The 14,163-nt window shown below is 45.2% G+C and overlaps 1 protein-coding gene and 1 long non-coding RNA gene across 6 annotated transcripts in view; one reads left to right on the top strand and one right to left on the bottom strand.

Moving 5' to 3' along the window:
• The window catches only part of LOC133351589 (uncharacterized), a 38,222-nt gene extending 33,845 nt beyond the window's left edge, over nt 1–4,377 (bottom strand). For all 3 annotated transcript variants that reach the window (XR_009756201.1, XR_009756200.1, XR_009756202.1), the window contains exon 1: nt 3,956–4,377. This is a non-coding gene — a long non-coding RNA (uncharacterized LOC133351589). The remainder of the gene's footprint in view (nt 1–3,955) is intronic.
• Nucleotides 4,378–4,832: 455 nt separating this feature from the next.
• Nucleotides 4,833–14,163, top strand: part of LOC133351659 (RNA-binding protein 5-like) — a 31,712-nt gene continuing 22,381 nt past the window's right edge. For 2 of the 3 annotated variants that reach the window (XM_061567032.1, XM_061567031.1), the window contains exons 1-7: nt 5,487–5,572; nt 6,378–6,434; nt 6,663–6,772; nt 7,202–7,323; nt 10,966–11,136; nt 11,694–11,763; nt 13,355–13,428. In XM_061567032.1, the coding sequence (XP_061423016.1) occupies nt 5,502–5,572; nt 6,378–6,434; nt 6,663–6,772; nt 7,202–7,323; nt 10,966–11,136; nt 11,694–11,763; nt 13,355–13,428 (675 nt within the window). In that variant the 5' untranslated portion in view covers nt 5,487–5,501. Of the gene's footprint in view, nt 4,928–5,486; nt 5,573–6,377; nt 6,435–6,662; nt 6,773–7,201; nt 7,324–10,965; nt 11,137–11,693; nt 11,764–13,354; nt 13,429–14,163 lie in introns of those variants that run through there. The other variant, XM_061567033.1, reaches the window with a different exon arrangement.

Here is a 14,163-nt window from a genome sequence, read left to right as displayed (position 1 = left end):
TCGAGGAGGCTAGGCGGGCGCGGCACGGGCTAGAGAAGAGATGGAGTGATGTGGTACAAGAGGATGTGGAGCTGAGTGGACTTGCCGATGACTGGTACCAGCGGTGTCAAGATCGGCCTCTGTGGAGGAGGCTCGTGAAGGACGTTGCTGGGCAGTTGGAGGAAGTCGCCCTCCAACAACAACGCAGGGCGGAGGAGCGACGCTCACAACGAGCGGAGCGCCGGGTGGCTAAAGCACAGCAAGTTGGCACAGTAGTGAGCACAGGTGGTGCATCAGCCACTCATCTCAGTCAGGCGACCAGTGGCATCTGGGTCTGCCCCGTGACCTCCTGCCAGCGGGCGTTCGACACTTCACGTGGCCTCAAGGTTCACATAGCCTGGCACAAGCTTCGTGGTGACGTGTTGTTGTTATAGTGGGGAGTGGTAGTGTAGTGGTTAGCGTGCTGCTCTTTGAACCTGGCGATCCAACTTCGATTCCCTCTCACGGCCAACATGAGTGACGATTATCTGAACCGGTCCTGGGTCTCTCCGAGGTCAACTCAGCCTCAAATTAGTACTTGGTACAGTGTGTAAATATCATCACCCACAAGACAAAGGCGGTAGGGAGTGGTGGTGGTCACCCACCCCCTCGTGTTCTGTTCCGGCCTTCATAGGTGCTTGCAAAGAGCACTTGCCCTAAAAGTCGGTTATGGCTATACGGGGATATGTCTTTATAAAGTGTGAATTTCAACTGGAAGGAATTTAGCAGATCTCTGCAATTTGATACCAACGGTTCGCTACAGATGTCGCATACGTGACAGAATGTTGCCCTCACCGAGGTCAACAAATCAGCCCCTATTTCTGAGCCGCCTAAATTCCCATGGACTGTTGTGTTGAATCTCTGTGTAAGGTCATGTTTATTGCCGTAGCTTATTTTTAAACCTATCAGCACCCATACCAGAATTAGGGTACAGTAGCGCGTCTCCCTGCTGCAATGCTGCCGTTAAAAACAATGTGGGTCAAATAAACTAAACAATGTTTATCTTACCAAGTAAGGCCCACTGAGCTATACACCTCTTTTTCACAAATGATAGCTCAACTAAGTAGCTCATCACGTGGAAATTTACAGCAAAAAAAAATACTCTAAAGGCATGTTTATAAATATGGAGGGGAAAACCGGAGGACCTAAAGAAAAGTCCAAATGACTACGGGGAGAGATAAACTCCAAATTTACAGCAGGCGTCAGGGCTGGGATCAAGCCCAAGACCTTCTATATACCCTGAGGATGCAGCATGCGACTAAGATGTGGCTGACATTGACCGATGCACCGCAGAGACATTTTAAGATGCGGCTGACACTAAGATGCGGCTGACACTAACATGCGGCTGACATTGACCGGTGCACCGCAGAGACATTTTAAGATGCGGCTGACACTAAGATGAGCTATAAAGCTATTTTTAAGAAATGTCCAGTTGTGGAGGGTCAGAACGTTACAAAAACAAACAATCGGAGTGTAAAGTAAAGGAAAGTAAAACAAATCACTCAAAAAACATACAAGTAAAACTAACGATGTTAATCTTACCAGGTAAAGCCCGGAGATATTTATTTTACAGAAGTGACCTGGCGACAAATGATAACTCAACAAAGTGGATTATCGCGTGGAAATTTATTGCAGAAAAATAATATAAATGCATGTTTCTAAATGTGTTATGTGTAAATGCATCGTATGGGCAGAATGGACATTTTAAACACCCACAGAACTACAGCTACAACTATATCTGTTCAAACAAATGTAATGACAGTAGAGTCAACCTACTGTGTGAATGAACTATGGCCATAGGAGGTAATGAAAGGGGAGTCAGCTTGCAGTACGGATGGACTAGTGGCGATGCGAGGTAATGACAGGGTAGTCAGCTTGCAGTACGAACGGACTAGTGGCCATGGGAGGTAATGACAGGGGAGTCTGCTTACAGTACGATTGGACTGGTGGCTACAGGAATGATCGAGAATAGGAGTGTGGTCAGGTGACAGAAGAGGATGGTAGAGTCTGCTGGTAGAGCGAGCGTCTAGTCTCTAGAAGGTTCGAAAATGGGGGCGTGGCCTCGGACCGGATACAAGGGAGATGCGGGGGAGACTCGGGGCTTTTGCAGTGGGGTCTCCGCCTGTTCAAGTGAACATACGTTTTTGGGCAAGTGCTGTTAGCGAGCACCTATGAAGGCCGGCACGGCACACGAGGGGGTGGGTGGCCAGCACCACGCCCGGCCATCTTCGTCACCCTTGTGGCGATGTTCACACACCGTACTAGGGAATCATTTTAGGCTGCGTCGACCTAGGGGAGGCCCAGGACCACACACACATACACACTACTCAAACAACACACAACTGCTCGAACACAATACGCAACTACAGTACCACACGCAACTGCAATCAAATGCAACCGTAACCACTGAAACACAACGGCAACCACACACATCTGCAACTGCTCAAACACACCTGCAATCTGCTTCTTGTGTTTAGTTTGTTACCCTCCCCCTACACCTCTGATTAGCACGGCTGGTTGTGTACGGTGCAAAAGAAGTTCAACCCACACACAAAAAACAGCCGTCCTTACACACACGACAAACACACAATAACCGCCATTCGCCACTAAGTGGCGGTGACGGCACCACGACGCTTGTGCCAGGCTATGTGCACCTTGAGGCCACGTGAAGTGTAGAACGCCCGCTGGCAGGTCACGGGGCAGACCCAGCAGGTGCCACGGGTCGACTGAGATGACCGAGATGCCTGGCTGATGCACCACCTGTGCCCCCTACTGTGCCAACTTGCTGTGCTTTAGCCACCCGGCGCTACGCTCATTGTTGTGAGCATCGCTCCTCCCCCCTCCGTTGTTGCTGGAGGGCGACTGCCTCCAACTGCCCAGTAGCGTCCTTCACGAGCCTCCTCCACAGAGGTCGATCTTGACACCGCTGGTACCAGTCATCGGCAAGTCCACTCAGCTCCACGTCCTCCTGTACCACATCACTCCATCTCTGCTCTAGCCCGTGCCGCGCCCGTTTAGTCCCCTCGATCCGGCCGAACAAAAGCTGTTTAGGCATGCGGTGGCTGGGCATGCGGTGGCTGGGCATGCGGTGGCTGGGCATGCGGTGGCTGGGCATGCGGTGGCTGGGCATGCGGTGGCTGGGCATGCGGTGGCTGGGCATGCGGGCTACATGACCCAGCCAACGCAGCCTTGCCTGCCGGAGGAGCTCACCGATGGGACTTTGCCCAGATCTTTCATGGATTTGTGAGCGCCTCACACAATCCAGCCTGGTTAAACCCAGCATGGATCGTAGGCAGGCCAGCCTAAATGTTTCTAACCGGCGAAGATGTTCCATTAGGGGGGTCCACGTTTCGCAAGCGTAGAGAAGGGGGAGGGAATGACTGTGGCCGAGAAGACCTAAAGCTTCGTGCGGAGCGATAGACCAGGTACAAAGACAAACATTCCCTAGTATACATCACGAGACCCCCAGTATAGCCTTAACAGACTGTTGGGGCAAGTGTTGTTCACAGTGAGCAACTATGAAGGCTGGTACGGCACAGGAGGGGGTGGGTGACCAACACCACACCCGGCCGCCTTTGTCTCCCTAGTGGCGATGTTTACACACCGCACCAGGTACTCATTGTAGGCTGAGTCGACCTAGGAGAGGCCCAGGACCGGTTCTGATAATCGTCATTGGTGTTGACTGTGAGCGGGAATCGAACTCGGGTCGCTGGGTTCGTCGCGCAGCGCGCTAACCGCTGCACCACCGCTCCCAGGCACACACACACTGGCTCACACACACAAACTACAACACACGTGGGCGGGAGGTCACGCAATGGACCCAGGTGCCACGGGTTGACCGAGATGACAAATTACAGTGCTGTGCAACCGCACAAACTACGACTGCCAACACCGCGTACACCCGGGCCACTCGTAAAATCTCCCACCCTAACCTTACCAAGGGTCCTCTGTTCACTTGGGAAGTACTTCCTCGTAAGTCGAGATGGTCTGCCCGGGTTTAACACGGAGTAGGCTTTCGCGACCAATATCATCCATCATACGGGTTTCTTTTGTTTTGGGGTTAGATCGCATAAATGTGTCGTTAAACCAGCCACCGAAAATCTGGCTGACGCCTGATGAAGCTAGTTGTAATTTCTGGCGAAACGTCGTACTCAGATTGTGGCTTTGCTCTCCAACACACCGGTGTGCTGTACTAGTAACGAATTGGCCACGTTCTGTTTACGTGACACACCTTCACTAATTGGCTGTGTCGGGTGGTGGCGGGTTTAACGACACATTTACATATTTACGCGATCGAACCCTCAAAAAACCTCCGTTATGGCCTACCCGAGTCACCGAACACGTGCGTTGCGCATCTTCCGGAAGATGTCTACCGTCTTCCGGAAGTTACTTACCGTCTTCTGGAAGTTGCCTACCGTCTTCTGGAAGTTGTCTACCGTCTTCTGGAAGTTGTCTACCGTCTTCTGGAAGTTGTCTACCGTCTTCTGGAAGTTGTCTACCGTCTTCCGGAAGTTGTCTAACGTCTTCCGGAAGTCTCTTCTGTTTTCCGGTAGTCCAACAAATAAAACGCGCCGCTCCTTTCTGCGCGGTGACGCGTCCACTGCACCCAAGTCGGCTGCGTTCCTCTTCGGACGATACCATTACACTCTGGGGGGGGGGGACGATTTATTTAGATCGTATGATACGACGCTGTCATATTAAACTTACAAACAATTATGTATTTTTCAGTTATAATATTAGAAAAATAAATTCTTAGCTGTTACTTTTAAGCGTTTTCACAAAATCTATTTTGTTTGAACGAGTTAGTTTTATTGTGCCTATGACGCCCCTATCGCGTAGTGGACGAGTCCGCGCTCCCCCTTAATCACGTCACCGACACACCGCCGCCATTACCTCGATTGCGGAGCCGGTGAGCGCAACACTTTCACCGTATAGCCTCGTAACATTCTTTTACAAACGTCGGGGACTTGGTTTATGTATCTTGTTGTTCATACAAACTCGACGTCATGCGCGACCGATGTGAATGCGCGTGTGGTCGTGTCGACGCGTCTGCGTGTGCCTGCCGCGTAGGGCCTAGGCGGAGGGCTTTTACACGGGGCGAATGGCATTACGCACCCAACGCCTCCGCCACATTTGCACAATAACGCCCGACTCGTACGCTTAAACGTGTGGTCAACGACGATCGTGGTTACGTGTTGACTTTATTCTGGTCGTTGTAAATGCGAAGCTCGTGGCTGTGGCGGTCGCTAGGAGTTGATGGAGGCGTTGGGCCTACCACGCCCGGGCCTCGGCTTAATGTGAATTCGCATTCGTCGTCGTCTCGCGTTGAGTGCGGCTTGTTCGTTCTTCACGCCGCAGCTCCGCTCTTTAACCTTCTCCCGACGTCCGTCCGTCGCCACGTCGCGCACCGTAACACCGTTCGGCTCCACAGGACCCGCGGAATCAACCCGTTTTTTTTAATGTTTCGAGTGCCGCTGTTTAAAATGGATGCTGCGCCGCTCCGGGTGGTTGAAGCTTCGCAGCAGCGCGCTGGAGTTGAGCGGCAAGCCCAGAGGTCACCGGTTCCATCTCCCCGGCGCGGCACCCTTTGCAACAATGGGACATTTTCCTGCTGAATTGGCTAAGCCCGCTTGCAATTACACCGCGTGATCATAGTTTTGCATGACAACTAAGGTCCGATAACACGAGAATTTGGAAGTACCAACTTGACCGACGGTAAAGGAATTAATTGTATGTAGACGTCCACGTAATAAGAAAAAACTATAAAACGTAGACGGTGGATTTAAATATTTTTTGTGAATTGTTCGAATCATTGTATCGTTTTAGGGTTCTTAAATATTTAACAGGATAAACATCCGTTATTGAACAGCCATGCAACGCACATTTTATAAGTGGTTCGTTTGCATGGCCTACGCGTGTGAATAACGTTGCAAGAGACGGTCACGTTTTGTTGAAAATGAGCACCGATGTGCAAAGAACACCCAGAATGTTGCAGTTGTGCAATTAAATCCGCACCTGCGCATGGATGGCCCAACACAAAAGTGCGCTTCATGCGTGAATTATCTTGCAACGGCATCAGCTCGTGTTGAGCAGAGTGAATTCACATTGCAGCAAATTCGTATGGATTGTCTGAATCCAACACAATCTGTGCACGTGGCAAGAGGAAAAGGCCATTGGACATCATGCCCTGGAAATGTTAAAGCTCTCGCAGAAAAGCAATGGTTCAAAGTGCATTAAGTCCACCGAACTATGTTTATTTAAATGAAGCTGAGCAGTTAAATGTGCTCGTAAAATTACTCATTAATTAACACTTTGCTGAATAAACAATAATACTGTAACACTTAATATTTTCATTGCAGATTTATTTCCACATCAGAAATTGCAACACCAGTGTCAAGTATGGATCGGAAAAAGCGGTAAGATTTTTAAACGTCAGTCTTGTCAAACACCAGTGTTTGCATGCTATATCAAATATTTTGGTAATATCTATAAAGAATGTATTAGCAATTGTAAACCGGGAGGTTAAGTTGTAAGGTTTTAAAAAAAAAAAATTCATTTACGAGCACGAATGTCAATGTTTATTATGCAGTAAAGCTACGTTGGTAATGTAAATCTATATAATATCTGTTGTTTGTTCTTAATAGCAGCCGAAGTGACAGGAGTGGACGTTATCCATCTGATGGTGACCGAGATAAGTGGTCTCGGGATGAGGAATGGAGTTCCAAAGACGATCGACAAAGTGATGACTCGCTCAGTAAGGCATTTAAAAATAAAACTGGATATGGAGTGACATGCAAGCCAGATTTTGATTATTACATAAGCTCCTGGTTGTCGCTGACTTATAAATGTATGCTTTGCCCACAATGATTTTGGTTGTTAGGAAAACCCTGCGTCGACACTTAATTTCTACATTTTATTAACTGCTTGTAGGCTCGTTCGTTTGGAGTTTAGCTTTATAACGGCACACGTATGCCAATTGTGTGCAGGTCTTCTCGGGCCTACCATTAGTGTTTTTCAAAGAGAAAACCGTCCAATATTTAATCCACATGGGGACTTGATGATGCACAAATTAAGCACTTGCAGTTTTGGCACAATCTGTACTAAAGCATATTTCTTAAAAAAAAATAATTGGAACGTTACACACAGTTTCTGAACGATGCTTATGCTTCGGGGGTTTCCACAGGTCCGAAACGAGATGATGGTCGAGAGTCTGACCGCAAAAACTATGACTACAAAGATGTGGACTATCGCAGTGGTCCAGGATACAGGAGAGATTCGCGCAGTTCAAGGAATGGTGGCTCAGAGGTGGGTTAACAATGAGGCCTGAACACATGTGCCTATGAAATGAGTATAAGTTAATTACCTGAAAAAGATTGTTATCAGGAGTGTAGTCAATATGCAGTAAAAGCCTCGACTAATTTTCACTCGGTTCCTGCATTGGTCTTTTTGGCCACTTTCAAATCATTTTTTGTATGTGGGATGAAGCCAGACTGCCTTGATACAAGCCGATGCTTACTAAATGGGAACACTTGAAATGTGTATACAGAAATACTGTTGTCTTTTTTCCACATCACAACCCAACTAGTTTGTAAATTTCACTAATTGGTCATGTACAATCCCTTGACTCCAAATTACTGGATTAGAGATTTGCAGACTTGTGCCACTGTACAGCACAAAGCGGGGGTAAACACAGATCGCAGACGGTTTACTGAATGGCAATGTTGAATTAAGACATTCTTGTTATTCGTTTAAGTATTTCCAAACATGCTTTTGCTTAAGGGCAAGGAATGATAATAGTACTGTGTTATAAGTGCTCTTACATTATTGAGATTTCAATTTATATAAAATAAAATGTAATGGCATGAAATAAAAAAAATAACGCCAAGGATTTGTCGTGCTAAATTGAGTAGCCAGCATTATGCATCCATTGTGCATACTAATGTATTTAATGTGCACAGCCCCTGAGGCATGTAAATAATAGACATGGCCAATGACAGTGAAACTGCAAACAAGCTGACAAACCTAAATTTATATAGATTATACTAGCAGGAAGTACCTGGCTTTGCCTGGGGGGAAAATATATTTCAAAACTTGTTTTCTCTTAAAAACTTAACATATACAAATACTAAGTTATTGTGTAAGCGTTGCGTTCCGTTTGTCTGTCCATTTGTCCGTCAACAAAATTATAAGAGGCTTGCAGAAGGTAATAGAAAGTGGGGGGTAAATAGTTGATCTAAAAGGTTTACAAAAGTTGTCGAACCCTCTCTTCCAAAAATACTTTTACCCCCCCCCAGCCATATTTTGTCGGCATAAATACATTACACACTACATATAATAGTCTAGTATCTAGTGATTCTATAGTAGTATCTGGCTCTATAGTATTGTAATAAAGGACTCTTCCACTGTGTCTGTCTTCGTTGTCCTTTATTTGGGTTCTTACAACTTTGCCCCACACGGCCCTCGCTCAGAGCCTTCCGCTTGGCAGCTTGAACAGCTGCCGTCGCTCACGTAGCCTTTTCTCCCCGCTCCCGATGCAGCTCCGCTGCTGGCTTCCCTCTTAGCCTCTCTGCCTTTGTGCAGTCTCTCAGCTGCTCTCCGTTCCCCCGTGCCCAGATACCGCTGGCCAACGGTGCCGAGTCCCGTCCTGTGGCGATCGCGCCACTCTCCACCCTCTGCCCTGCGTGGCCTCCTCCTGTCTTTATTCTTACACTCTCCTCCCGTCTCTTCCGGTTACCGCCCTTAAGAGCTTACCCCTCTCCCCCACGTGACCTAACCCCTCCCCCTGTGACGTCATATCCGCGAGGCCGTTTACGCCCGCATTACAGTATTATCACTGACTATAGTAGTATCGACTGACCCAACAATAGTAACTACTGACTCTCCAGTACTATCTACTGCCTGTATAGTAGTATCAACTGACTATAGTATTAACTACTAACTCTATAGTAGGCTCTGCTGGCTATAGTAGTATCTGCTGACTTTATAGCAGTATCTGCTGACTGCAGCAGAATTTACTGACTGTAGTAGTATCTACCGACTATGGTAGTATCTACCGACTTTATAGGGGGGAGAAGAGGACATCACACTGTTCAGGATTTACCTTGGCGTGTGGTTGTGCAGCAGTAACAATGCTTGATTATTTCTTTTTTGCATTTTTTGACTCCGAAGTTCTCCAGTTGCCACTCAGCACGCTCATGTGCGTTGCGAGGGGCAATCGCGAGTCAGCCTTTCCGCGCATGCGCAGATGGCGCCACGATCAGCGTAAAAATAAATTCTTATAAAGTGTGATATTACTAGTTAACATTGGACCAAGCGGAAAAACAAATAGCACATTTTCATCAGTAGGCTTAGTGTGTTGTATCTGTGTACTTTGTTGAAACGTAAACCCAACAGTTTGTCAGTTAAAAGCGTTGCAAGGATAGGCGTGCGCACAGAGACACAAAAAATACTTGTATAGGTAAGGTTCATGAGATGATATTAATCTGGCTCTCAGAGCCCTCAGTTTTTTGTTTTGGTATAGAGAAAGCCACGGGAAAAAAAAACCACACGTGATAGAATACAAAGGTAAAACCTTAATCTTGCAGTGGATATTGTCTGGCATATACTATACTCTGGTTCTTTGTAACTAGCCTTTCGCCCATCCGAGGACGGGTGTATTGCAGTAAATCTGCAACTTGCAAGCGAAAAGCAGACCGCGACGTGATATTCATTGCATCAATTCGTGTGCAATTTTTAAGGGTGCGGTGACTGAGCTATTTCATTGTAAAGGTTATAATCCCTTTTTCATCATGACGTCCTTTTTACTTCTATGTCTCAATAGCGTTACGGAGATCGCGTGACGTGAGGGTTCTCTGCCTTTGAAGTGAGGGTTGTAAGTTGACGCCAAGAAGGGGGGAGGAGGCGCCTCTGCCCCCATGTGGAGTGACGTCAGCCGCTAACTATTATGAATGGGGGGTGGTGTCCATTTGGAGGACGTCACCTTATGATTATTAATGAGGGCTGTTCTATGTTGAGTTATGTCACCTCATGATTGTTAATGAGGGGGGCTGGTCGACGTGGAGTGACGTCACGAGTGATGCATAGTCATCCTTGGCTCCTTATAGTCGGTAATAAGGGGGGTGGGGGTCCATTTGGAGGACGTCACCTGCTCATGAATATTAATTAAAGGGGCTGGTCGACAATGAAGTGAAGTCACGAGCGTTAAAGACATTCCTGGGTGATTTTAGTCGGTATTTTCATGTTTAACATGTGAATTTAGGCAGTTATTTTTTACGTGTTCACGTGTAATACATTTTTACGTGCACATTATTTGTTTGGTATATTTAGCAGTGTTTTTCTAGTAATAGGCTAATTATTAGACAAGATGGTCTGATGCTGGTGAAGAGAAGATTGTTTTATTAGGACAATGGGTGGGTTTGAGGAGACAAACTACAAAATGGTTGAAAATTAAAATGTGAGATGGAATGAACGAGTCGGTCATAGGCGGAAGAGAAAATAGCTTTTTTCGATTTAAAGCTTTCGTGACTGCAGGGATTCATCTTCTTGGTTCTTTCCGTAAAGTCACGTAGAAGGAAAATAATAAAATAATAAAAATTAAACACTAAAATACAATTTTCACGACGTTTCGACCACAACGCAAGCAGCCGTCCTCAGGTGAATAAAGAGGGCTGTCCCTTCTACGTGACTTTACCGAAAGAACCAAGAAGAGAAAATAGCTGTCTTGGATCTGAACAATAGGAATGAGTCGTGGTGCAGGCAACGAGGGATGATTATTTTATAAACCAAGTGGCATTGAAAAGCAAGTGGGCCCTCTAAATAATACGAGGATATGACGGCTTTGATTTCTGGAGCAGATTTTGCACCTCCGATTAGCACGGTTGGCTGCGTAGTGTGAAAGAAGTTCACACACAAGTGGAACTTTAAACAATGTATCCCACTCTGTATCAGGAACGTGATGACAATACGGAAGACTATGGCTATGATGCTAAAGATGGAAACCGATATCATCCGGATGGAGGATACCATGACCAGGACTACAGAGGAAGCCATTCTGAAGATGTGCAGCCCAGCACTGTCATAATCTTGCGCAACCTGCCTCTGTCTCTCACCAAGTCTGAGGTAGTTTCCCTTTTCATGCTTTATGGAAAAATATTTTATTTGTTGACCAGATTAAGTCGTTTATTTGAATTGATGTGTACTTCTAAAAAGTGGGCTAACTTGTTTGCACTCCATGTGTGTATTGAAAGTTAAACATTCGGACAGTGATGAGCTGTAATTTTCCTTCTCTACAAGAATACAATTCTTTGGTTTGCCCTCAGGTGTTCAAAGGTCAAACCCATATTTTGTGGATTATGCAGTCAAATTTTTTTTTGTTTTTGTAGATTGTATCAATATATTGCATATGCTTATATTTTTTTAACAAGACAATTTGTATTTATTTGGCATCAAATTGCTACCACAACTCTTACATTTTTATAGGCCGTCAATGCAATCGATAAATCATTAACTGTTTAACTTGTTTTGCACTGGTGATGGAATTCAAATAATCTTTTGAAGCTGCTTTTTAAGTGGTACATACTGTTTTTCAGCCTAGTTTTTTCCCTTACACTAGTATGCAAACAGTAATATTGTAGCGTGTTTATTAGGACGTGGAAACCTTGTCACTTTTATTGCAGCTTGAATCTGAGATGCAGAAGGTTGGACCTCCGCTAAGGGATGTGAGGCTGATCCAAAACAAAGTGACAGGTGAGACAGCTGGGGTTCCAGGCTTGTTCCATGCTCATAACCCCATGGCGCCCCTCTACTCAGTGGACCCACGTGTAACGCCGGCGGCGATGGTAGTTTTTCCTGGCCAAGAGCCTTTCCAGATTTTCTCTCCCTTGAATGCAGGCTGGGAATTCGGTCGCACTGTCGTGTAAAATATCTGTGCTCTTGAGCTAATATATTCACCTGCTGAATAGTGACCTATAATTTTTAGTTGTAATTGTTTAATTGTTAGCTTTGGGTGATTAACTTAAAAAAAAAATTGACAGCCATTGAAAGCAAGTTGTAATTGCATAACACATATTTTATTCTGGCTCGTGCTTGAGCCAAGGACCTTGCGTTTGCCACAAGGGGTGGGATGGAGATCCACACTGACAGCATCTCAACAGGAAATGACAGATGTTCACACCAGGAACGCAAGACCGGATGAAATGTTGTGATTGATTGTAGACCAGGTTGAGCAATGTTGTTCCTATGCAATCCTGCCAACGCAGTGATGGGCACTGGCACATTTATGCGAGTGGCAGAGCGGCATATGATGGTGCCGACTTGTTTGTACCATTTTACAATATAAAACACTTGTTAAAAATTAATGAGCAAATGTTTATACATTTTGTAATTATTGGACAGATGTATTCACTTAACTAATATTCACTTTAATCACCCAATCTTTAAACTTAAAAAAAATTGAATGTTAATTGGCAGTTAGAGGTGGCAAAGTTGCAAAATTGTGTTCATACGCTATTGAGAGCATGTTGTGAGCACTTATTTGTCAAGGAGCTGTAGCTTTTACAGCCAATGATTCTACTTTTGTTCAATGCCTGGGAGTAACTTGTTCATTTTATTTATAGGCTGTGCTTGTTAAAACCTTAATTTTTTGGCAGGTGGAGAAAACGTCGATGTTAACATTAGATGTCAATAGTGACTGCATTAACGTATACAGGGCACATGTTAACCATGACTTAAGAGATCAAACGAATGAACAAACAAGACTAATAGGCCGTAGCTTATTTTCCATTCGCCAAATAGTTGTATTTGCGTAGCTGTTGCCGTGAATGTGCAGGTAAACGGTAAGTGTCCAGAATGGTTGCTGAAAAAATGTTTGTTATTTCTTAGCCTGCATTTTAAATTCTAGGATAAAATTTTAATTTGTGGTGACTTAAAAATTATTAAATATTTTTCAGCATTCTGTTCAGATCCCTCTTGGCCAGGGCAAACAATTCCTGCCTGCTCAACAGGGAAGGAGTTTCTGATGTTATGCAGTGGTAACTTGGAATTTGGCTGTTTGAATTTATAATACAAAGATATCACGGTGCCTTGGCCTATTTTGTTCCTCTTACATTTTAGAGAATTGTAAGAATATAATACTTCGTAAAAGTGTTCAGTTGCAACCTTTTCTTTCCACCAAAACTGACGCGACGGAGTCGATGCACTTGAAACGCATCCTGAAATATGAAGCCTCCTTCCCTTTTGAGCTTTGTGCCGTGGAGCGATGTTGCTGTCGGTGTTGTGTCCACGTGATACAAGTCCCAAGACTAACACCGATCCGTGTATATGTGAATGCCACCTCTAGGTCAGAGCCGAGGCTTCGCCTTCGTGGAGTTTATACACTTGCAGGACGCTACCAGATGGATGGAAGCCAATCAGGTTGCTTTGGTGTAGACTCCGATCATTGAGCCAGTCTGCCGACGTTTGAAAACGTGCCTTGCCTTGCTCAAAAAAACCCTATGATTTATTTTAAAAGGAAACTATGGTCATGGCTGCGAGATGTTAACTATTTGGCAATTCTATATTGCACAACTGTGAAAAGGATGATAAGCACATTGTACAATTAAAAGTAATGTATCAGTATGCAGCAGTCCCATGACTTTCATTTGAAGGTTATTTACAAAATTGACCAATTGCTGATATTTCCGAAAAGATTTATTGTGCATATGTAAATATAGGAAAATGTGTTGATAGATTCATCGTGCTAAAGAATTGAAAAAATAGAGTTGTGATCACCTCATCATTATTGTGGAGGCATTCATGGCCTGAATCGGGAAGACTGCTGTTATTATACTTCATATGTTTGACGGTGCAATGTTAGCACGACTAGAACGGTATTGAGCCTTAACGAACCCGCGTCGCTTTAATTCACGTCAATTAATTTAAACGTAGCCGTTTTAAAGGAGTCCCAACGTGTTGGAAGCTATGAAAATAAAATACCTTGTACAGGTTGCTGTTTGACCAGGTTAAGCTGCAGTTCGTAATGTATTATTTGTCTGTGCTGAAAATGAAAGTCACAGGAACGAACAATTTGCAGACTTTTAACACGCGTTGACAGGAAAGGAGGGGGCACTGTTTACCTATCTCTTCCTCTGCCATTGGCCCGGCTGGATT

The sequence above is a fragment of the Lethenteron reissneri genome, chromosome 38, assembly GCF_015708825.2.
Source record: "Lethenteron reissneri isolate LAM-NWPU_2019-01 chromosome 38, ASM1570882v1, whole genome shotgun sequence".
NCBI classification, from domain to species: domain Eukaryota; kingdom Metazoa; phylum Chordata; class Hyperoartia; order Petromyzontiformes; family Petromyzontidae; genus Lethenteron; species Lethenteron reissneri.
This window is presented reverse-complemented; position numbering and strand designations above follow the sequence as displayed.